This window comes from Lates calcarifer, linkage group LG7_1 (assembly GCF_001640805.2).
Source record: "Lates calcarifer isolate ASB-BC8 linkage group LG7_1, TLL_Latcal_v3, whole genome shotgun sequence".
Taxonomy (NCBI): domain Eukaryota; kingdom Metazoa; phylum Chordata; class Actinopteri; family Centropomidae; genus Lates; species Lates calcarifer.
The window spans coordinates 14,118,579-14,144,003 of record NC_066839.1 but is presented as its reverse complement, the minus strand read 5'-3'; the positions used below and the strand labels follow the sequence as shown (position 1 = coordinate 14,144,003).

General features: G+C 40.7%; 2 protein-coding genes across 2 annotated transcripts in view; both read left to right on the top strand.

The window, feature by feature from the left end:
• Positions 1-11,239, top strand: part of nkain2 (sodium/potassium transporting ATPase interacting 2) — a 72,414-nt gene extending 61,175 nt beyond the window's left edge. The window contains exons 5-7 of the mRNA XM_018696149.2: positions 1,625-1,685; positions 6,396-6,477; positions 8,813-11,239. Coding sequence (XP_018551665.1) covers positions 1,625-1,685; positions 6,396-6,477; positions 8,813-8,822 — 153 coding nt within the window. The 3' untranslated portion in view covers positions 8,823-11,239. The remainder of the gene's footprint in view (positions 1-1,624; positions 1,686-6,395; positions 6,478-8,812) is intronic.
• A 3,816-nt stretch (positions 11,240-15,055) lies between these two features.
• Positions 15,056-25,165, top strand: rnf217 (ring finger protein 217). Its single transcript, XM_018696165.2, has 7 exons — positions 15,056-16,869; positions 20,970-21,191; positions 21,382-21,546; positions 22,531-22,628; positions 22,707-22,810; positions 24,207-24,278; positions 24,968-25,165. The coding sequence occupies exons 1-7, from the start codon at positions 15,901-15,903 to the stop codon at positions 25,045-25,047; spliced, it is 1,710 nt and encodes a 569-aa protein (XP_018551681.1). The 5' UTR covers positions 15,056-15,900; the 3' UTR covers positions 25,048-25,165.
• Positions 25,166-25,425: the final 260 nt, after the last annotated feature.

Genomic DNA, 25,425 nt, shown 5'->3' with positions numbered 1-25,425 from the left:
TCCTAATCGATCTTCTCATCACTGTTGATCCCCATGCTGATACTGGCAGTGTTGTCTCCTTTCAGTATTTGGCTCATCTCAAAGTAAATTCATCCCCTGCTGAGCAAAACACTATATTTCTATGACTCATTTACTTGTCAGGGACAGGAGGAGGATAGAGAGGGAGAGAAATAAAGACAAGGTGAAGGAAGGAAATAGTGGCATAGGGGAAAGAGAGAGAGGAAGGAAGAGGAGCGGGAAGCTGGAGGGAAACAGTAAGCGAGGGAGAGGGTATGAGAAAAGGATGGAGGAGAGAGGAGCTTTGGGAGCTGAACATTATTTAGACTAAATGAGGTCAAGACCTTGAGATATACACTGAATCTCAAATGTAGTTGCCCACATTTGCAGCTCGCTGTGTGTGTTTATGTGCTTGTGTATAGCCGTGTGTGTGTCTGTGTAGTCAATAGAATACCAACCGGGTCAATGTCATTTTTCCTACACTTAAATCCTTATTTGGAGCAATAAGGCCTCCTTATTTGGGATAATATTTTAGTTTAACAGCCTCGTGTAAACACATATACCTCCATCACTATCTGCCTGTCTCTTCCTCTCCCCACATTTCTCTTCTCTCTCTCTCTCTCTCTCTGTCTCTCTTCCCCCCTGTATCATTGTGGGTTAATAAGGTCACTAAAATGCTGACCTTAAGTTGACCGTGCCTTCCTGCATCTTTGCTCCAATCAGCTGCCTCCTGTCGGTCGCCTTGGAAACAGTCAGCCAATGAGAGAGCAGATCAGGGAGCAAAGGTGTTCTACTAATGTGGACTGCTATATCACTGTCTAAACACTGCGCACACACACACACACAGACGTGTTTAATGCAATCTTTTTATGGTAACAATTACAGCACACAGCAGAGCAGCACTGTAGCCCCCTTTTCAATAGTTCAATCTGCAGTCGTTATTGTTTTCAGGTTTGTGAATGGCCTCAAAGAGATGTGAGACCATGAGGCAGAACAATGTGAGGGACATCTCTGTGTTTTTGGTTACAAGCCCAACCCGACAAAGCCTCGTCAGAGTGGGTGGCAGTGTAAGGTTTTCATTTTTTGACAATAGCGACAAATATGGGACTATCTGCCCCGACGTTGTAATACCAAAGCAACAGAGGGAGATGGAAACGCAGTTTCAGTGATCACAATCTTCCTTAAGTTTACCCACAATCCCATAACAGAGACAAGATTTTGACAATTCTTTATTTTATTTCTGTTTGGATCTAAGATGTGTTTTTAAACAATGTCAGTGCAGCTCTAAAAACGTAACCTTGTGTTTGTCATTGAAGACGCCAGACATTCTGTGTGTGTGCGCACGCGCGCGTGCATGTGCGTGTGAGTGTGTGCACCGACTGATTCAAGTGCTCTATTTTGGAGCAAAATACCACAGTGCTGTTCTGCTCCACTTACACCAACACCTGTTTTCACTGTCTGTTCCAACTAATTGTTTAGTGTCCGTGTTTTCTCTATCTATCTATCTATCTATCTATCTATCTATCTATCTATCTATCTATCTATCTATCTATCTATCTATCTATCCTTTATATTTTACATAAAAAAATGATCTCTCTTTTGTTTCTGCTGCTTTCTTTGTCTCTAGTTGGTGGGGTTTATCTATGCCTGCTACGTGGTCAAGCTCATTTCTGAAGAGGAGGATAGCTGTAAGTACACAATCATACACTGCACTAACATACATGTATATTTGGCAAATGACCCACAAATCTTACAGCAATGTTCATGGATTGTAGTGTAGAGCTAGTTAGTCTTAGTATTTTAAGTGATAACTAAAAATGAAATTATTTCATTTTAACCCTGACTGGGAAGCTAGCAGGGCATGCTAACAGTTGCTGCTCACGTTAGAGCAAATCAACACACTGTTTAGTCCACTGGTGACACTGTTGCTCTTGTGTTTTGTGAATGAATTTGGAATACATTCATTTAATTAGGTCTTGGTGGTTTAAGTTCATGTGTCTGGTACTTCTGAGCTCAGCAATCAAGTCAAACTTGAAAAACAAATTCATTCTGTTGCTCATGTTTCTCTGCATCCCCTTTTCCTGGCTCATCCTTTTGTTCATTCTCTTCGTAATAAAGCAGCAGGTTTTGAATGAAACCAACCTGGACTGAAGTCCTTTTCTGGTACTTGGACAGAATTCAATGTGAAACTTGTAGCCTCCAGGCTTCACAGCTGGGCTCATTCATTTACAGTAACACGTGGAGGAGAAAGAGAAGAGAGAGAGAGTGGAGGATGAAGAGAACTAGGTAGATTTATGCTAGATCAAAGGTGTCCTTCATTCATACATCTCCCCCACAAATTTTCACTTTCAAACACCATCACCAAGCAACAGTCATAACGAAAAACAAAGAGTGGAGGCTCCAAAAGCAACAAAAATATTCACCCATCCATTCACACAGCATTTATCTTCATTCAGTCTTTTATCAATACATCAGTTCATCAATACAGACATGTTGATTGGGAAGTGTGCAGTTTTTACAGTAAAAGGCAACACAGACTATCATTTAGTAAGTATTTTGACAGTCAAAACGAACGGCATTTGAAGTACCAGTAACAGATGAGGAAAATGAGGCAAATCAACACGTTAATTCTGTGATTGTTTTATTTTAAATGCAGTGTGTGTCAGTGAGCATTAACTTGAATGAGCCCATTTACCTGAGCCCATCGGTTTAGTTATTCCATTAAAGTAGACGCAGCTGTTCGGCGGGAGGATCAATACCCATGCATGTCTTATTCAACACTGGATTGAGGATGCTGTTTGCTAGCACATAAATATTGATAGGTAATAAATGCAGACAGGATCAGTGGAAATAGTTTGAAGCGCTGAGAGCAGACAAGTTTTTCTGCTTTCCTTCCTGCCCAGATTGGATTGAGATTGATGGAGCAGCAGCTCCTATAAAACTGTAGGTGAGCGCTGGATAAAGACCTGCTTCTATTTTTAAAGGCTTCTCATGTGACAAACAATCTCTGTGTTCAGTGGGGTCGTAGTTAAATATTAAATCATCTGATTGTTGAAGTTAAAGAACAGTTCAGAATATAAATGCGTTTCAGGGTTATTTTGAGTTGAGAGTTTTTAACACAGCATTTTAATAAGCGTTGTGATGACAGGAAATCTAGAGTGCCACTTGTTCTGTGTCTAAATAATTAATGTCTAACAGTTATTATTTGGCCTTTTGCTTAACTGTTGTATTTTGGCCCTTGGCTCTTGCTGCTGCACATTCCTGCTTGTTTTGCAACCCGAGAGAGAGTTTGGTAGAACTAAAAAACAATTTCAAATGAGACAAAGCAAGGGGAAGACGTGGAAAATGCCGACTTGTTAAATCACTCTTACTTTTATTGTTACAAATTAAATCTTGCGAGGAAGCTGAAAATTTACCAATTCATTTCTTACTTAAAACCCATTCTCTCTGTTAGCTTCTCACTATAAGCGATGAGGCTCAACACGAGCACACAATTGTCTGCCAAAGGTGGAACAGTTTTGGTTACTTCATAGCATTGATATCAGTATTTATTATGTTTTTGTCCTTCTTTATTATTTTTTTTTTACTAATTTGAAGTGGGCGTGGTTCAGTTGGAAAAAGATGATGTCACGATGTACAGTTATTTCCTTGCACCAATCAGTATAGCAACATTTGAATCAAAATATAATGGCAGTTGTGGGGAAGTTTTGTTTGCATACTGTCAAACTATGAATAAATAATGACTGAGAACTTTTTTTTTCCTTCAATTTTAATTGTGAATCTTTAATGTTTTACGGAAAAACCTAAAATTTGAAACCAAGTTTTCAGGGGCTTTAACATAGTCAGACAAATTTCACCTCTATACACCATCAGTTAACCATCTGTTCATCCATTTTATAAACTCCTTACAGTATGGTCTTAAAAATGTTGTGGAGCTGGAGCCTATCTTAGCAGACCCTTGTACAAGAGGCGGCGTACCCCCCTGGGCAGTCTGTCATAGTGTTAACACATGTTGACCATCACATTCACACTCACATTTACACGTGTAGGCAATTCAGAGTTTCCATCCACATAAACCGCATGACTTTGGACTGTGGGAGGAAACAAGAACATACAGAGGGAACCCACACAGACATGTGGAAAACATTCACACTCCACACAGATGAGCGATAATAAGCTACATGAGTCATTTTCACACTTCTTCTCAGAGGACAAATGTTATCAGAGGGAATCAGAATTCAAATTGAGGTTTCAGGCCACTAATAAGGCTTAATGAATATGTACGCAATGGCGGCGTCGCATCACATGCACCATTTTAAGTAACAAAAAAAAAGATCATTTTCTCCAGAATAATTTTGGGATCCATTGTAATCTTCATGTTGCTGAGCCTTAAGTCCTGAATATGGCTGTGGAAGGCGCCGCGCGATAATGCAGTCTGGGAGACTAAACAATAATCAGGGAGCTTTGTAGGGAAAAGTGCCTTGGGTGAAGAAGCTAATACTCACAGAGGACCAATAAAGATTTTGAGTTGCTGAGAAAGCTAATTACTCTGATAATTATTCTGTGCGTGTGTGTGTGTGTGGGGGGGGGTTAATCATTACAGTCAGTCTTATCTGTCTCACAGCCACTCAAATGTGTCAGACAGATTCTTATCAAACATCCTCGTAAACACAAGAATAACACACACCCACACCTTAAGATTACTAAAGAAATCTTCATACCATCAGTCTTTCTGTAAGTGGATGTGTTTTGGATCTTATGTCAATAGCAAACATTCACAACTGAAACATAATAGAACACCAGAGTAATGTAAAATAATTTGACTGTAGACATCAAGGAAGTCTTAGTTTTACTGTTTGCTGCTTGTGCCTTGTAAATTTTTTACAGATCAAACTGCAGTTTCTGGTCACTGGAGACTTGTTCATGTTCTTATGTGCTCATTGGACAGTCCTGAGCCTTATGAATAACAGATCTGAATTTTTAAATTGGGCCACTGTAGCTTGATAGGCAGCACACTGACAAGGTTAGGGGCTCCATTTCCTCTTGTGTTCAAAGGGTCGTGTACAGCAGAAACTCTGCTGAGACTATTTGACTGCAGCATGAATCAGCAGGAAACCCTTACCATTCACATCGGGCCATTCTTCCACAAAAGGATCCGCACAGAGAAGGAGCACATCAGGCACAAGCAATGGCTCTGCATTGTCTGTCTGAACAATAATAATGAGCCTTATGATCAGAAAATATCACCGTATTGCAGCCATCTAGGAATACTGCTGATAGACAAAGAAGATCATCTGTTGTCCCGTTGTGTGGTATAATCAAAATTTCACATGCATACATTAGGGGGATTAACGGAGAGGTGTGAAAACTCACAGCTAAGATGTGGTGACTTATGCTGTTTTTTTTTTTAAATCACAAGTCCAACAGAATTAAAGCAACACAATGTAACTTTTGATGAGCAGCAGCAGCGGTAGCAGCTGCAGCCACAAGTGGTAATTATAGGATGCTAGAGCATTAAATTTTGTTGGGCTCCAAGACCAAGCGGTTTCAGATACTGGAAGCAGCATATAAAGAAAGAATCACCAAGCTAGCTTCTTCTGCATGTGTGACCCAGTACCGTAAACTATTCCTTTAAAACCATCAGTTCAGCAGCTTTTTAATCTATGTGATTTATTGTGTTTTTAATAGGCATACCCAAACTAATCAGTGTGATCTGTGCATTTGTTGATAATACAAATTGCCTGGCTCTGTTGGCTCCAACGTGATTTTTGGACTTAGCAGTATATCCCTGCTGCTTATTGCAGACTTAAGGCAAACTTATAGCTACTTTCATCTCTGCAGTGACAGCCAGATTCCACATTGTACTTAATGTTATGAAATCTTACTGAATAAATAAGAAAGTATGCTGCTGATCAAGGCAAGGAAGTACCCTTTTATGAGCTCGCCAACATCAAAGTAAAAGAATATCATGGCTTCCTCTCTTCAAAAGTCCAGGCTCTCTGCCTCAGTCTGAGGAAAGCAACCACCTGCTGGCAGCTCCTCAGCCTGGGAATCTGTGGAGCTATCCTAGATAATTTAGGAGTTAAGAGTATTCTCAAGGCATAAATATATCACTGCATAAGTCTTAGTCTTCCTCCTAAAAATAGAATTAGATTTGCATCACAGGATTTTCATACGGTTGAGGCCGAATTTTCACTCGAAGCAGTTTCATGCCTACAACTCCGATTAGTGTCAAGAGCAGTGATAGAGGTGATGTTTGTTGTACAAAATGTACTGTTGAGATCTCTGTAGGTGTGGAAACCTAATGCAGTGAATCATCTGTGGTGGGAGGTTCCCAGTTGAGCATATGTTTTCTCTAATTGATATATATTTTTTTGTTTGTGTGTTTTTTTGTGCAGTTGATTTTATAGGAGGGTTCGACTCGTATGGTTATCAGGGGCCTCAGAAGACCTCCCACCTCCAACTACAGCCCATGTACATGTAAGTATAGTTGTGCTCTTTATTTATCTACATGTCTGTCCATAAGTGCTTTATTGTAACATTTCAGTGAATGTCAAGAAAAAAATATAGTTTGTGTTCGTTGCTGTCTTGACTCTTCCTAAAAGCAAATAGGTTTTAGATTTGCAAGTAGGTGGCTGACAGGTCATCCAGCCCCACCATCAACAGCAAACTGTATCAGCATAAGGGCCTATCATTTATCAGCCCAAGGTCTCATCAGTTATCACTGTTGTAGCGCTTTTATCACTCCCCTCATGAGCTGCAAATGAAGGTGGGGTATGTGATGAAAACTGTTGTATCCTTGATGTCATTCATGCTGCAGCTGTTTTTCATAATTAGCCGTGAACTGTTTCACCCACAGTGAATGGGAAAGGCATCCTCCAGAGGACTATTGTTGTGTTATAAAATGGATTCTGTTGTTTTGGAAGCTTTTATTTTGTATCTAGATGGTGATTTCCTGAGACTCAAGCCATGGATTCCATTTTCAGAGACATCCTCAGCTGTTCTTAGGTCTAAGAGCCAATAGGTTAACATAAAATGAGTCTGAGTCCAGGCTTAGACAGCCCAGCATCAATCTCACGGTCTCACTTTATCCTTTGGAAAGCGCCAAGCAATACAGCAAAAGCTACACCACTGTAACAAACAAGAAGACAGAATAATGGTGATTCCACTGATGTGCAGCCGACAGGTTATCAATAACTGTTTTTATTAGAAAGAAGAGCTGGAACGAATTAGAGAGAGATACAGACAGACAGGGAGGGAGGAATGGATGGACAAAGAGGAATTGAGATCAAGATGGGCGAGAGAGCAGTAGAGAGAAAGAGAGAGGGAAGATGAGAAACAGAGTGATGGATGAAACATAGGACTAAACAAAGAAGAAAGGCAATAAAGGGCCATTCTGTAGTTTTATATGTCCCCCGTGGAAGCCATAACACAGATCATAAATCATCGACCCCCAAGATAATGGCTGCAAACACAAACACACACTCACACAAGAGCAGGAGAATGAATACACATATCTGCTGTATGCACACACAGATGCACACATACATACTCAAACACTGTGCACTGTACACACAAACATCTAGGCACACACTGTGAATGTGCTGATAGACGGCTTGTGCTTATACACACATTAATGTATACACACGTGCACACACACACACACACACACACACATCATCAATATGCTATCATTGTTCCCCAGCTGTTGTCCCTTCACTTTGGTGTTTATTGGCTCTGGCCAGAGGGACCAATAAAATAGCATCAGCTGTACCATCCCATAGGAAATCTCTCCCTCCCTGCCTTGTGAAGACACACACCCAACCACCCACCCGCTCACCCACACACACACACACACACACACACACACACAAGTAACTTTACAATACCGCCTCCAGACTTTTGTAAGAAATATGCATTTCTTTGCAAAAGAAAAAACCCTTAGATCAACTTACTGTTGACCTCTACAAACGTGTTACCTCTGTGCATTGCAATGAGTAAAAGAGATAAGTATACTTTCCAAAAGCAACACATACAAATAAATTCTACTACTACTACTACTACTACTACTGATACTAATAATAATATACAGATAAAACAATGTAATATAATAGTAAAAATCTTTTAATAATTTTTTAAAATTCATTTTTTAAATTACAAATACTGTAGGACAACTCATGAGTGTATTGAATTGAGCAATGGTGCATTTAATCACTTTCGAGGATACATTTCATTTGTTAGAGCAAGAATGTGCTATTTCCTCTTTTAAAAATTGCATAGTCTTACTTTAAATCTCTGTCATTTACGCTGTATTAACACTGATATTGATTGTTTGACCAAATAAACAATTAGCTTTTTTCCCTTGCTTTCCTGATTTTTTCTTCTTTTGTATGTTTAATATTTTGGTGGGGAAAGTATCAGAGAACCCATAAGAGTGTTAAATCTGTCTCTTGAGTGTTATTATCTTTCATAAAATACACAGGACAAGTGCTTCTGATCTTCTCATCAAGCAACATTATGTTGTTCAGTGAATTATTTTATCAAGGACGAATACGGAGCAAATGCCCTGCTTTGTATTTCATCATAAACCTCTTAACCTTCAGTGTTTTCGATTATACCTCAAATTTTTCAAGTAGCTTTAAAATTACATAAAACCTTTTTTTCACAGTGTACATGTTCTGCATGTCTTTAAATAATGAACAGTTGCAGTTTCAGAGGTTAACACATTCATTTAGCTTTAAATCTGTACTAAAGTAACAAAAAGGGATTCTGTCACTATTTTGTGTAAGCATCTCCTCTCTTTTCCTCTCCTCAGGTCTAAGTAAACCCAGGATATACCCAGGAGTGCTGCCTTACCAACCACCACTGCTTAACATCCTGCTTTTACTACTCCAACTGTCTTTGAATAAACAACAACTGAAACACAGACAAGTAGAAGGGATACAGATAACACCAAAATATTCTGCAATTCAACCTACAAATCCCCCTAGTACTTGGTCAGAAGGCTTCCCTGATCTGCCTGTCTGTTGTTTTTAATGTAGTTAGGTCTGTTCCTGATGAAACACTGGCCTCGTGTGGCTGATTGTGGTAACTGCAGGACATATGTTTTGGCAGACTCTGAGGGGCACAATCTGGAGCCAATGACTTGCCTCCTCTTCTGCTGTTGGATATCTGCATTGTGAAGGAAACCAAAGGGGATGCAAAGAGGCCACAGCTCATTGGTTGTGTTGTGTTTCTTCAGGCTTCCAGTGAGAATTCATGGATTTCTGCGGTCAGAGATGTGTCAACATGGAACCCTGTTCCTTCATGTTACTGCAGAAATCAGTTGCTTTCTCAAGTGTTATGGTATCTACCAGCTCTCAAGTGTAGATATGCCTGACCAAAGAGTTTAAAAAACCCCAGAGACACATCCCTGTGTAAACAATAGAGCCTGTTGAACCGTCTCTGGAACTCTTTTGCTCATTGTGCCTGATAGATTAGAAATCGGACTTCAACCAAACTGACTAAGCATCTCCTAACAAGGCTACCGATCAAGGAATGTCAGACTTAATTTTTCTAAGATTACTTTATGGTGCATTTGAATGGAGATAGAGAGGCTTGATATAAGAATAGGCTGGACTCAAGCACGAGTACCACGCTACACATTTTACTCTGTTGTTTCATCAAAGACTCTGAATGTTAAATAACAGTGTGATGTGTAGATTTACATATTATCATCACATATGTGCATGTGTACAGGAAGCAGACACATTCACACACACACAAGAGATGCATACGGGAATACACACATGCATACACACACACACACACACACACACACACACTCACACATGCATACACATTCCTATAACAGATATACAACCGCATAACTTTTATACTATTAATGTGAATCTTAACAATGTTTACAATAGGAATTCTGTCTGTCAGGCAGAAAGGCTGAACTTGTGCAACAGGAAGATAGACAGGCAGACTGGGACATAGACAGGAGACGAGAGAGAGAGAGAGACACTTTTTAGCTGCAGCGTCCCAAAGGCCATAGGGTGTTTTCTTCCATCTTAATACAGACAGGGCAGTTGTTCCAGATGTGTTTCTTTGGTCTCTTGCTGGCTAAATATTTTGTCTTCCATCCAAGACAGACAGGTAGACGAGATAGAGACAGATCATGACAGAGAAAACAACTACAGAAGAGTGATTGAGGTCAGGCAACAGTTTCCCATCCACCCATCTCTTTCAGCAGGCAAGTTGTTCCTTTTTTTAAATTATATTTTTAAAAAATGCTGGAAGCCAGATAAAGTGCCCAATCAGCCTTAATGTCTGCCGCATCCAGCTCTTTTTAATAACAGAAATAGTTCAAAAGCAGCCAGAATCCTCCACAGGCAATGCCTCCATAGAGAGAAAAGACACACCCTTTACAGAAATGACAATCACAGTCAAAGTGGCCTGAATCTTGTCATGGATTGGCATTTTTGTATCTTAAAAAAAATGTGATGAAAAAGCTGAAAAGTGGCGACGACATCATGTGGGAACAGAGAAGCCTCTACGTTAGACAATTATTTGATTAGTATTTCTTTTACTATTGTTTATGTATGGCAACTCAAACCACTGGTGAGATGACAAAGCTTGGTGAACGAAAGGAAAAGGAAACAACAGAGGCTGACACTGTAAGCATCCACCCTCACCTGCAGACTAACGAGGACAAAAATGATACCAGAGAAATGCCAGAGACTCAGAAGCTCCCCTCCTTTTCACCTCACTACTCGAATTTTAATGTTGAAAGTGCCAACTGTGTCACCACATAGACGTCTGTGAAGCCTGGTTTCCGAACGCCACAGACTGGGACCAAAAATAATGGGTCTCAGGTTCACTTTTCTCTGGTTCCCAATGTAAGAAAAAAAATAGTGAAGATATAACAGATCGAAAAATTCACATTTGCATTCCAGACGGCCAGCAGGCTTCTCTGTTTTACTCTGTCCAGAAAATCGACTGCTCCCTTCTGGAAATGTGGCTGAACATGTTGCATTTGTGTTGCAATCACTGGACCAAAAGTTCGAGGCCTTCTCCGTCTGTTGAGGAGCATTTTTTTTAGGGGGGGGGGGACAGTGGTTTCTCTTGACATAAGGATGGACTAACAGAGCATTTCCCTCTACAAATTGATCTCAAAGTCCACCCTCTAACCCCTCTCTGCCAGTTATCTTCAGCAGTTTATCTGTTTGTTTTCTTTTTTTTTTTTTTTTCTTTTTTTTTTACAAAACTCTGTGGGTAACATTCAGAGTCGCTGCTCTGCAGGCTCCGCTGACAGTCACTCTGGAGGACAGAAACATCATTTTGTGTGTTTGCATGAGGTGTTTCCAAACTGTTGCATATTTAATCTCATGCTGCGTGTGACTAACTTAGCTACTTAAAGTGGGAACTGTTTGGTTTGTTGAATGCTCCTCAACTCTCTTCAAAGAGTCCTAAATGTGAACTTTGTGATTTTTCTATAAATAACACAGTCTGAAATGTCTGCCAAGTAAAGGAGAAAAATAGCTACTACAATGTAAAACGATGAAATGTAACTTTGAAACTTCTAGACGTTTTTTAATCACATGTGGCCGTGTTTACTGTTTTTTCTAGTTGACTACTAATGTATGATGTTGTGTACAAGTGGGACTACTATGTTTTATTTCTTCTAATTGTACAGTGTATTTGAAATGAGAGAGTAAGAAGAGAATGGGAGGAAAGAGAATTAGTTGCACTATAGTCTATAATTCTTTCATCAACATCCTGTCAAGGCTGGAAATTCACTTTCACTTCAGCGCATAATTAACTTTACATTATTAATTTACATTCAGATAGTTAAAATGACACCACATATTGCTTTTTAATAAATAAAAACGCTGCAGATGAAGTGTCTCTTTGGAAAATTCAAATCAGGAACTGTGAAAAGGGTCATATATCCATTATTTAGAAGCTTAATTGAAGAAGATAGGTGGTTGTGTCATTAGCAAATGACACTTCATGAACTGAAAGGTGAATTTATTGGTTAATTTATTTGTCTTGATGGAGTCGGATCAATTTAATATTATCTGGCACTTAGGAATCAAGGTCAACCTAAATACCAGTCCATCAGATTTAACAGACTGGAGCCAAATGCACGCCGAAACAGAAAGAATTTCAGATATATGACCCAAATATGTATGTGTGTCTGTGAGTGAGTGTGTGTGTGTGATCGCATGTGTGTCTGATGTGTGTGTGAGAGAGACTTTGTACCACAGTATATTGTTTTCTGTGTCATGGTGAACTGAACAGCACTTAACCCAGAACCTGCAGAGCCACAACCTGCTCTTAACTCAACACAAATTAAAGGAAGAACAATTAAAGATTGTTAATGAACAGCAGCAATAACAACAGTAATAATATATTTGAAAGTAATAATAATAATAAAGACACCATCCTCATGTCCATTATTTATCTTCAGCGCTGCTTGATCTCATTTAGACTTTGGAACAGTGAATACAGCTTTTGTCTGTAGACCTGAAAATGCTCTTCTGTACATAGAGAGTGTTAAAAAAAAAACACTGGAGCTAAGACATTATTTTGTTGAATAGTGACAATAAACATTTAGTCAAGCTGTTGTAAAGTTACATGATCTCTCTCTAATATCTACCTACTCCATTCTGAAGCTATAGTTGTTGCAAGAGTGTACTCGTACAATTAATAATATGGTGCTGAGTAAATGTATCAATAATAAGGGGGAATATGTCTGTTTTTCACAAAATCTGGGAAAAAATTTTGCATTTGCTAAACCGAAGTTAGCACTGTCAGCTTTATAGAAATACTGTTAGTGTTTTACAGTTTAAAGCCCCCTAAAAGTCAAAGTTTAAAGTCTATTATCTAAAATATTTATTACTAAATAAGCAACAATCAAAGTTTAAGTTAAAAAATAAATTCTTTCAGTTATAATTATTTATTAAGAGTTTAGCACTCTCTTGATTCTAACATTGCTAAACTCTTAATTGGTGCTCAGAAGCATGTGACACCACTTGTTGCAGCTGAACCTGCACTTAACCAGTGAGGCAGATGGAATTTACAGAAACCTCAGTTGAAATAACCCTAATTTTGGCAAGAAATGTTGTGTTCATGTAGGAGCCCATCACTTATTTAAAAAGTTGATTGATAAAATATGTTTTCAGGGTCTTTATCTCTTTATTGTCACTGGTATTTGTTCAATTAGTGTAATATGGGCACACATCTGTAAATGGCAAAGAAGTATTATGTCAGTAATTCCAGTGAATGATCGTGTAAGAAAATCAAGCGAGCGAAAAGTCAAGGACCCGTGACAGAACCCTGAGGCACTCCACCACTAGCTTAGCGACTTTATGTAGCATGGCACTGTATGTAGTAGACAGTAAAGAAAATCAGTTTAGTTTGTCCAAGTCTCTGTATTTGCTTTCATTTAATCCTAAATTGATTCAAATGAGCTCAGAGGGTACGCATAATCATAATACATTAACAAACTACCAATCTGTTTGCACTTCAGTGCAGGAATATGTTGATAACCGCCAGAGGGAAAAAAAACTGTCTTCAATATTTCTCCGTGGCTCTGGGTTGATTTGTTAATGTTCACCACTGACTGGAACCATCTATGTTGGTTTAACTCCTTCTCTTTTTCTGATGGTTTTCCCACAGGTGACTGACTGTAAATAAACTAGACAGTTGGGAATAAAGTAGACAGTGAAGAAGGAAAGTCTGTAATGTGTCCTCTGTTCTCTGATGACATTATTCTGTACTGGGATTACTTATATCTGCTACATTATGCATGCAAATGACATCTTATTCAGAGTCCAAGTTATTCCTTTTGGGGTTGATGGTGTCTTTCTTGCCCAGTATTTCAGTTGTGAAGAAAATACACTTTCTAAAATGACTGAAATAAAGCCAAACCTGCTCTCCACTGAAACGGGATCTTAAAACACAGCTCAGGGCAAAATCCAAACCCTGATCGCTTTCTCTTTCAGTTCAGTTTGCACGTCCTGACGGGCCACAGAGTATTTACTTACTCATACGCAGACACACATCCAAAGTCAATGTCTATTGTTACTTTGCCGAGGAAATAATACCAGTGCTCTAAGGTAAATTCAGTGTTTAAATCCCTGAGAATAATTGTGTTTAAGTAAAACATGAAACAAATAACAGGAGACTAAAAACCTCTGGAGTGTGTTAGACAAACCCTTTTTATAGATGCATTCAGCTGAGTTTATGATGGAGTAAACACTCAAGGTTGGAAGTAGTTTAAATATTTATTTAGAGACAGCACACAATACCCACTTTCCGACCTGCTTTAGCATGGAACTACATACTCGTGAAAACGTCTGAAGGGTTTTCTGGCTTTATGTAATAAGCTGAGGCTCGCACTTGTAAAGGCTTTTTAACATTGTTGGCATTCTCCACTAAAACCAATTGGGCACAGCCAGGACAAGCAAACTAATTACCGTGTGGCCCTATGGCATTAATGAGGAATTGTAACAGAGCTAACAACCCATTTTACAGGCGCCCCAGTTAGGTTTATTTGAAAGTTGTGCCAACAGCGCTGAACTAAAAATGTGTCTGTCCAAATTACTTTCATTCTTTAGTGTTCAAGTGTCACTTTTGCCATCAAAATGAAATGGACTCTGGTTAAATGGGGACTTTATGGAGATGAGAATTGCATGTGCGATGCCAGGAACAGTGATAGATCTACAACCTTTCAGATACTGTGCAGTCTGCAACTAACCAGCTGCTACTATTACCACCAGTAATGATAATAACAGTGAAAATAATTATAGCAAAATGTAATTTCTTGTGTCATCAGGATCACTTTTTCTAGTAGATGAACACAACTTAAGCTGATGGATTCGGTGTCAAGTGCTCAAGGTCAGTGGCTGGACAGATGTGCACATGTGTGCTTCAACCAGCAAGCACCGACTGAAAGGCTTTGTCCCTGTCCATTATACCACCAGTAACAGCACAAACTTAGCAAGTATGGTTTTACTGATGTGATGCCACCATAACCAGGCGCAGCAAATACTGCATCACTGAGCTGCAGAACTGCAGTTCCAGTCCTACCTGCACCACCTATTGACAAGAAAGTCAACAGGAGAACGTTGAATTTCATATGAAACTGGATGTGCACCATGTACAGGCAAATAAACTCAGTTTGTGTCCTCTGTACATTTGAGTGGTCTAACTACAGTTTAGTTTTACTAAGAGTTGTTTACAAAATTACAAATTTTATATGTTACAAGAACCTGAAGTTTCATTATTGACCTTGGAAAGAGTATAAACAATTCAAAGTCAAGGTCCACTCACAAGCATTTTTCAGAACTTACAAGTTCAGTGGGTAGTTTGTTCAGTTTACTGTTAGAACAGGTAGTGAGCTCCAGCAGTAGCCTACTGTACTGTGCTGCCCTGTACACATCTCCATGATAACAAATTGTTTGAATTATTAATAACATACTATTAATAAAACACGTGTTTTATGTAAGAGACAATCATCACTTTGCCACCAACAGAGCCAGATTAACGTACAGAGGCCCGGGGACAGAAAGGGGTCGCTGGTCCCTGTGGTCACCCTCTCAGTGAAGTGTGAACAGGCCCAGGGATTCTGTAGACCCGCGTCAGCTGCGTTCTGTGCCCAGTTCCAGCCTAATCCGTCCTTGGCCACACTACAGCTGTGTAACCACTGTGATGTTTGCCTGTGCGCTCGTGTCCATCTGCCAGGGCTTCAGTCCACCACTAGGCTTCCCCTCGGCCTATCGCTGCTCTCCCGCATGCTGACGACGAGACCCGGAAGCATCGAGCTGCCTGCTTTGTTTTGTTTTGGTAGTAGGAGTTGTATAAGAGAGAGACAGGCAGAGGTCCGTCCGGTGGGGGAGAACCGCTCGCCAGATGGGGAGAGCCAAACCGGGGATGGAAGATGAAGGACCGATAGCTGACGCCTGTAAAATGCCGAGTTTTATCAGTAGTTTCGAGGACGGGAGGGTGAGATTGTCCCGCAACCCGACGGAAACTTCCCTTGCGGACGGTAAAGTTGAGCGGCCGGTCAGAGATTTAAACCGACGTGTCACCAGGTCGAAGTCTCGGCTATCGCTCGACGGGGGAGAGGGGGAGTCGGAGGAGAGGAGCGGCGAGGAGGAGGAGAGGGATGCGGAGGGCAACAACAACAACAACTGCAACGGCGGAGGAGAGAGAAGGAGGGCGAGCGCTGTCGAGATTTTGAGGAGGAATTTCGGGGTTTCAAAGTCTCCCTCTCTCCGTTTAAGTACGAGCAGTCGGATGCAGTGCGGCGCCGAGCATGAAAACCACCAGGGAAATGTTAACATCGACGTTACTAACGGTCATGGAAGTGAATGTGGCGACTGTGAAAAGTCGGACCGAGAAACGGGCGAAGCCGGGACCAAAAACGAGCCAACATTGAGCGAGTTAACAACCTCGGACGCACATGTAGTTCAGTGCCATCATATGTGTGATAATGACAGCAACTCAGTAAGTTTAGACGAGTCTATCAGCGTCAAAGAACACGTCTACTGCACTGTTTACTGCATCGCCAACGACAGTCACCGAAGAGACGTTGAAATCGTAAACCGTTACGATGAAACAGTCGCGTCCGACGCACCAGAAATGGGCTCGGAGACGGGGCGGGAAGCGGGTTCGAGTCCTGAGCCAACGCTGTACACGCTGGACGACCTGGTGGACCCTTTCGGGGACATATCCCATCAGCTGTACAGGGAGCAGGCCGGTGCGGAGAGTGCGCTGCAGAGTTGCCGGGTGTGCCTGGAAGACAAAACCATCGCACCCCTGCCCTGCTGCAGGAAGGCCGTGTGCGATGAGTGTCTGAAACTCTACGTCAGCTCCCAGGTTGGTGTGTGTGTGTGTGTGTGTGTGTGTGTGTGTGTGTGTGTGTGTGTGTGTGTGTGTGTGTGTGGGAGAGGGGGGGGTGTACAATATAGTGCTGCAGGGTGGCCAAGAGTGATGACTATGAGCCTGTCCCAGAACCAGGCACTGCTGAATCAGTCAGCAGCTGCTTGAGGTGTTCTTGAGCAGCTGTAACACACAAACCATCTTCTCTGTCACACTTCTCTTGTGTTATCTTATTTACCCCAAGGCAGGGGCATGGCTACAAATTCTGGGAACTGTGGAAAAATACTCTGATCCCTCCTCAGCAAGCTGACCCCACATATCTCAAATGCTTCAGAAAAATATCTGGATTAAGAGTCTTAATGAGCTCTCCATTATTAATTAGGAGAAAGTTTTATGTAATTATTATTAAAATGTCACAGCTCAGCAGCTGCAGGTCTCCTCATCTTGTGATAACAACAATTTTTCTGTGAATCTGGGTCACTGACACATCTCGCACTAAAACTGGGACCTGGGCAGGAATGCTTTTCACAATAGCAGACTTTGTTTGGCTTATTAAGAAGAATTTTCTTCTCCAAGGCTCACCTATTTAAGGAAGACTCCACACTCAGACAGAGTACTTGTATTCTGTTGTACAGTATTAGTCCGTTTACCATCCAGCAAAGCTCAAGTGTGCACTTCAGCTTGGCTCTCCTTCCACTAAATTGTTTCCTAAGCCTCCCAAAGTGCCTTTTGTGTATGACAAAAAAATATGCCTGAGCATCCCAGCAGTGTGTTTTAGGTGTACACAGAGAGAGCACACCTAAGCAAAGTAATTTTTTAAGTCAGTCAAAACAGAGTCATAATAAGGACACAACATGCCCTGTGGCTACAATGCATTCCAGTCGAATTAGTTTACCGGGGAGGTACTCAGCAGCTTCTTCTACAAGAGATTTCTCCCTGTAGGTCTTTTCAGTGTTGTCTAGTCAGAGATCTCACTCATTGATCCTGATCATTTGCACTGATACATCAAGACCATGAATAATTGATAGATGAAACACTTACTTCCATTAATCTGGAGTGTAGCTGCCATTGAAATAGGGACAATGAAAGGCACGTTGCCAATCGCTGCTTCCTACCAAAGCTTAAGTGTTTTATGATGGATGGTTTTTTGTCTCTAAGTGCCCTGCTCATGTACTGGTGCCAGTCAGCGATCTTCTGAATATAATCCCAGTTTTGATAAACTTTGTAAGCGTCCCCTGTCACTGATATTTTATGAGTTGGGGAGAAGTTACAGCCCTAGGCCCTTGCTACTGTAGCAATAATCTGCTTTAATCTGTTTTGATAAAACAGTTTTTATCAGTCACATAGACTAGTTTATGTCTGTAATTATTTTTCTTTGATAGCAAGGCATGGATAAGCATAAAAACACAGAGACAAGCAGACTCTTTGATAAGCACACAGAGAATGAGATAAGGGTCATGTAAACTATCCTGTGCAGGTGGATTTTTTTTCTGTTAATGTACTGCACACTACAGTGAAGCTACACACTTGGTGTTAACCCTCAGTGAGTACAGTAAACATTAAGTCAGAGATCACAGTATGTGATCAGAGAAGGGACCTTTAGATGGGATTTTGTACATTGCTCTAGGGCACCTGGGCAAGGATGGCAGGGTAGAAGGATGCAGGAGGCTGGATTGAGCTGATTTGCTTTTAACCATACTGCTGTGCCAGGGATGAAACCAGTATCTTACTTGTTATTAACCAACCTCCTTAAACCAAGACAATACAGGCTTATTATCTGGGCTTATTTTTAAATCTATAAATGAGGATCTAGTATCTGATCATTTTGCTTGTTTGAACATATTTACATATTACATATATGTAAGCATGTATCAGATGCTTATAGATTCATTTGGAAAATGAGTAATGAGTAAGCTTCTTACTTGTTAAGTTGTTATGAATATATTACTGGATGTTATAACAGTATCATAATATAAAGTGGATATTGGTGCTGTAACGTTTTTGATATGATTCAGTTGTCTTTGTTTATGTTGCTTTGGTCAGGTTGGCATACTTTTAGATATTTCAACTGTGTATCTGTTACTGCTGTCTAACTCTTAAAACAGTTTAAATACATTAGCTTTAACTATTTAAGCCTTTTATCCATTATTTTTATATCTCGGTTAAGATTTTCAGTCATCCAGGTCATGGTATTTTTAAGTGCATATGAATGAACTCAACTTAAATTCTTGAAGATGTTTTACCTCTCATTCAAAAAGGATGAGATAAGAGGTGAAATATCTTGAAGAACCTCAAGCAACTCCAGTTACCTTCATATGGCACTTAAAAATACTCTTACCTAAGTGTTTATCCATTTGGCTGTTCTTTTTTATCCCTATCACAAATATGTAAATATATTTTTGATCAAATCCTAATTTTACTCCTATAAGGTTTACACACACAAGGTGCACAAACCTCAGATATGCCAAACTACGTTGTCACTGCACTCTGACGCTAGCACTAGTTTTAGTTCTGGCTGAGCTTACAGTCTCCACTGTCCTGGGGCAACCTTGTGCCCATTATAAGCTTAATTCTTTTACAGTTTTAATCATGGATTATGTTTTATCTTATAACAGTGAAAATTCAGAACAAAGTCACCCACATTTTAAACACTCCACACACAGTGATGTGCGTTTGTATGTGAGAAAGAGAGAGGGAGTGTGGCAGCAGTCTGAACCTGTCCAACCAGTCTGGCAGTGGTCACCACAGCGTCAGTGTTGTGGCAACAATACTAACACAGCTCTCATGCCTGCAGAGGATACATTTTCATAATCATGTAATAGGCTTTTAGTCCATGTGTGTGTGCATGTGTGTGTGTGTGGTGTGTGTGTGTGGTGTGTGTGTGTGTGTGTGCATGTGTGGGTGTGGGTGTGTGCACGTGCTGCAGGGGATATTAGGTGTAACAGCGTCAGAGGCCAATGCTATTGTTCTTTGCTTTCTGTCTGCTGTCATTTCACATACTCTTTCATAGACACACACACACTGACAAAATACCTTATCGTGTGTCAGCACAACTCATCTCATTGGCTTTGATGGACTGAAAGTAGGAAAGTGAGAGAGAGCATAAGACAGAGAGAAATATGAAATGAGGAAGAAAAAGGGAGAGGGAACTAGAGAAGAGGAAATGTCCTGGGAGGAAAAAGGAAACAGAAGGGAAGTTCACGGTGGAGCTTAGTGTTGCTCTAATCTTACCTGTGATACTAAATCATAGGTAAAGCTAAGTGAAATCTGAACACACACACATTTGAACTTCTTTGGTTTTTACTGAACCCATGTGTGAATTTAATGACAGAAAATGTCTGTTCTTTGATAGTTTGAAGTATTACTAATAATACATAAATGCAGGTGACACTGTGAAACATTCACTGACTCGAGTATCATAAATGATTTTATTTGTTTAGATTATGAAATAGTTCACATTAAAGTGAGAGCATCACTTGTGTGCACCTGTGTGCAGATAATAAGATGGCCCTGAAGGTGTAAATCATTGTATGACTCCATTGAAACCTTTTGTTTAAGTAGAAATTTTATGTCTTGGGCATTTTGGGGTAGTTGGGAATGTTTACCTTGGTCTTACACTCCATGAAAAGCTGAAATTCAAGAGTGCAAACCTTTGCACACTATCTTCTTTAGCTCTATTTTTTAATAGTTTTTTCCCATGAGGCTCTGAAAATGCCTGTGATATTAATGTTGGCTAGAATTGAACTTTGTGACCAGATTGCGTAATTAATGTGTGGATAAGATCCACTTGGTATAACTGACTCCCAAGCACTTTTGTGTGTGTGTCTTGATACATATTAACGTCCACTCTCTCCACTGCCTCCTTCAGCCGTCCATGCAGCTGCCTGTCCCTCCCTCTGTTCTTTGGTTAATTATTAACTATTTCCCATCAGCGCTGTGAATATATTCCCTATGTAGATTTGATACCATTGTCCGTGTCTATATCAGAGAAACCCACCATTAAAACAAACCAAAAGTGCACAAATGCACTATGGAACAGCTGATGTTGCTTGAAGCACACAGATTCCACATGTGAAATGTCTATGATATCTTCCCAGGTACGAGTGGCCAAACCTTTCATCAGCTGTCCAATCCCAGAGTGCAGCGGTCAGCTGGAGGAGGGAGTGGTGGTGTCCCATTTGGCCAGTGAGGATGTGGCAAAATATCATTACTTTTTGGAGCTGAATCAGCTGGATTCGAGCACCAAGCCCTGCCCCCAGTGCAGTCACTTCACCTCTCTGAAGAAGCACAACCCCCACCACTCTGAGCACAAGTACAAGGTAAGATGACAGGTATAATATACACGTCCCCCAGCTGCTACACAGAGGAGCAGCAGAGCATAAGACATTTTGCTGCAATATTCAGTGAAATACAAGAAATAAAACTTCACACACAGCTGACATATCCTATATACTAAAGCAATAAAAAGTAATCAAAGCATGGGTCTTCTGTCTTGTGTCCCTACTGTAGATCCAGTGTAGCAATTGCCAGTTTGTGTGGTGCTTTAAATGCCATGCTCCCTGGCACAACGGCCTCAAATGCCGCGACTACAGAAAAGGAGACAAGCTGCTACGAACCTGGGCGAGTGTCATAGAACACGGACAGAGAAACGCCCAGAAATGTCCACAGTGCAGGGTAAGAACCGGGGACAGCTGAGGATACAAACTGTTCTGACACAGTTTTTCACTGTAGAGCATCACAGCGAGTGTGACGATCGCTGGCTGTGGCCGCGGCGTCAGGTCGGTGCCTGTAAATGGAAAAGGAGTTGACTGATGGAGCGTGGGATCAATGCAGATGAATAAATCGATGAAGGTAAAGAAGCATTAAAGCAGGGACGGATGATGGATGGCGAGTTATAGAGAACTAGATGGACACACAGATTTAAAGTGTAGGTGGTACAGCAGATCAGAGACACATAAACAGGGAACATATTGAAAAAATAATGATGATGTCTCTGCTGCACAAAATCACATCAGGTAGACTTTCACAGACACAAAACCAGCCCGGTCTTATCTGTCAGTCTCATCACAACAAAGTTAGTCTACACAATATTTAATTTCAGAAGATGACTAAAGGAAGACATGAATTAAGCTAATTACCGGTATATGGGAAATGTTTGCTCACAGCAGCAAATGCTCTCCATCTGTGTTTGTTTGTCACGCTGCTGCTCCGTGTCTCCCGAGTTTCTGCTCTGGAAGCAGGGTGAGAGGATCGCGTTTGACTGTGAAGCCAACAAATTGGTGTCATGCTGTGTTGAGCTGGAAAAGAGGCTGAGAGCAGCTGAAGTTAATGCCTGGTTTATAGGAAGACTGTTCACAGCTACAGCAGCCAAGCATTGAGGATCCATTAACTGTATTGCTGCATGCATATTGCTGCTGTGCCCATTCAGTGGATGCTGAACCAAACTGTCATAGTTTTAAGTGTGAAAATAAGGAGAATTCTCTGCCAGCATTGCATTCAGATGCCAGAATTGTACTCATTTTACAATAAGCTGAGCTGGCTAGGCTATATTACAAGGATGTATTCAAAATGGGTGGCTGACTTTTTGAGATAATGCTGCTTTTTGTCAGAACATGGTGGCTGAGAACTGTACTATGTTTTTCCTCTTTCTGTCTTTAGATCCATATTCAGCGTACAGAGGGATGTGACCATATGACCTGCACTCAGTGTAACACAAACTTCTGTTATCGCTGTGGAGAGCGCTACCGACACCTAAGGTTAGAGCCTTTTACTCTTTCTTTCTTTTTTTTTTTTTGTGCAGCTCTGGTTACATCTTCCCCCATCTTTGTTGGCAGGTTTTTTGGGGACCACACATCCAACCTCAGCGTGTTTGGCTGCAAGTATCGCTATCTGCCCGATAAACCTCATCTGAGACGGCTGATTAGAGGGTCTGTCTGTGGTATGTTGGTGTGTGGAGGAAAGAGAATCCTGAGTGTGCACCTTCTGTAGCGATAAGCTTTTTAATCCCTATTGATTGAGTTTTTTTTTTCCTCATGCTGTCAGAAATATTGAGATTTACACTGATACAGCTAGTGTGTCTTCTGTTGTTTGGTACTGATTCGCTTTAATGAACTAGTTTAGGGTTTTAAATTCAGTGCAGTCAGTGAGTTATGTGGCAATAAACTATTGTTGGTGAAACTGTTTCTCTCTCCGGTGTATGTGCTTTCTCTTAACCTGCCTTATTTACTGTAATTCAGCTCTCTGTGACTCAAAATGAACCGATGAGACCGCTCTGCACTCAGCTGGGGATTATAATTGTGTATCAGAGTGAGCAATACTGATAGAAATTGCAGTGGAGTAGTTTTTTTCCCTCTTCATGTGTTAGATAACAAGACTAAGAGTCTACAGCCAGCTGCTGTTAGCAGTTCTGAGTTTAAATGTTAACATCATCATGCTGATACATTCACAATGACAATGTTAACAAGCTGATGCTAAGCAGATAGAATGTTTTGCATGTTCACCATCTTATTTTAGCATGCTAACATTTGCTAATTAGCAGAAAACACAAAGTAAAGCTGAGGCTGGTGGGAATTGACTATTTGGTCATAAACCAAAGTTCAAGCTGAATCCAGTGCTTTTTTAGCCATCTGATTTTGCAACAGACTGGCCTTGCTTTCCACAGAGCCACACCTCTAGCATGGCAAAAAAAAAACAAAAACAAAAAAGCAAAAGCTAAAGTCAAAATGCAGCATACTGTATCATATAGCTGCGACATGAGAGAAGGCATTCATATCTGACTGTACTCGCAGAGGCCACTGAGGAAACCTCTGTAATGAAGTATGAAAGCATCACATATCAGATTATGTTAGCCATAATTATCCATTCACAGTTATCAAATTTATGCACCAGTAAGCCTCCAGGAAGTCTTGAACTCCTGTGATAGATCTGTTTGACTGTGCTCTCCATGACAGCTACAGCTAGTTATATCAGCAGGGAGCCTGTCGAACTGGGAGCTAATTTGTCCCTTAACAAGAACCATTTGCCCATTACAGCTCTCATTGCTGTTCTCATGCCATGGACTGTTAGCTCCACAGATTTTGCATTTAATGTGAAACATTTTGCTGTAGATGGAGCTGATCGTTTTCATTAAAATCTGTTCTGCATTCATTTACTCCTTTAAACTATGCACTAGTGACCAAACATCTACAAAATTCTACAGGGATGCATTAAAATTTCATATACGTTGTAGCAAAACAAACCATTAAATTTGAAACTGTGCAATTTCTATCTCATCTGAGAGAGCATTTATTCATTATGAATGATTCTCATTTCCCTCTCTCTGTTTCTCTCTGCAGCCACTAAGGTGCTGATAGCTCCAGTGGTCATTCTGCTGGTCGTGGTGCTTGGAGCTCTCGCGCTGGTGATAGGTAACATAATTACACACATGAACACACATGCACATTAATCAGGGTGAAGCTCCGGGGGTGGGGTGGGGTAGGGGAGCGGTAAACAGATAACAGCTAAATGGTTTGGCTCTATTACAGGTATTTTCTTCCACACAGCAAAGCAGCTGCACTCTCAGTGGCATTCTCAGTTATAGGCTTATCTCTATTTCATATAACAGAGAAGTAAACTGTTCCTTTTTAAAAAAAAAAAAAAAAAGCTGTAGATCCAGATTATCACCCTCTGGGTGACTGACTTTGTTTCATGGAACTACATTTACAAGTAGCATCATCCAACTGGAGACTCTCTGAGTCGCCTGTCAGGCAGTATTGTGAACTATTGATGCCTCAGCTGAACTGTAATTAGTGTTAATCTCTTTGCCGTGTCTGTATTTCTGACAGATGATCTGCCGCAGGCTAACATGCTGTGATGGCAGATACATATTTATTTTCATCGTTAATAGAATCAGTATCTCAAATCCTCTCTTTCTCAGCTCAATTAATTTCACATATTCCAAATCTGTTTTTCTGTGCACTATAATATAGAATAATCAAATTACATCCATGTGGAAATGTCACGAGATCTTAACATTAATATAAACAAAATTTAATCCATCTTTCCCCTCTCTCCCACTCACTGACTTTATCTCTTCAAACACCCTCCTCATCTGCAGGTTTGGTAGTTTTCCCAGTCTACTATGTGTGTAAGAGGAGGAAGAAGCAGCGCACTCAGGGCTCTGGACGGTGGATCTGAAACCTGCCCTGCACCACTACATCCAGACTGCTCACACACACACACACACACACACACACACACACACAGCTTGAAACGACGACACCCACATTTCCTCAGGGACAGACGTGCCAGCCTGATCATTCGCAGACGAGTCTAAGAGGAGCCTCAGAAAATGAGCATGGGCAATTAGCGAGGACCTGGATATTCAAGCTGAGAAGGACATAAACCCCCCCACAGATTTAAGCTGAATTCTGGAGTAAGTGTCTGAATCCCTTAAAACTTAACTAAATCTCACAGCGTTGAGGACTATTCCCGCTGGCCAACTCCTGTCCTGAAAGTTTCAGCGTTGCACATTTGCAGCTTTTCAGTTTCACATTTAACAACAGCTGTCTGTCA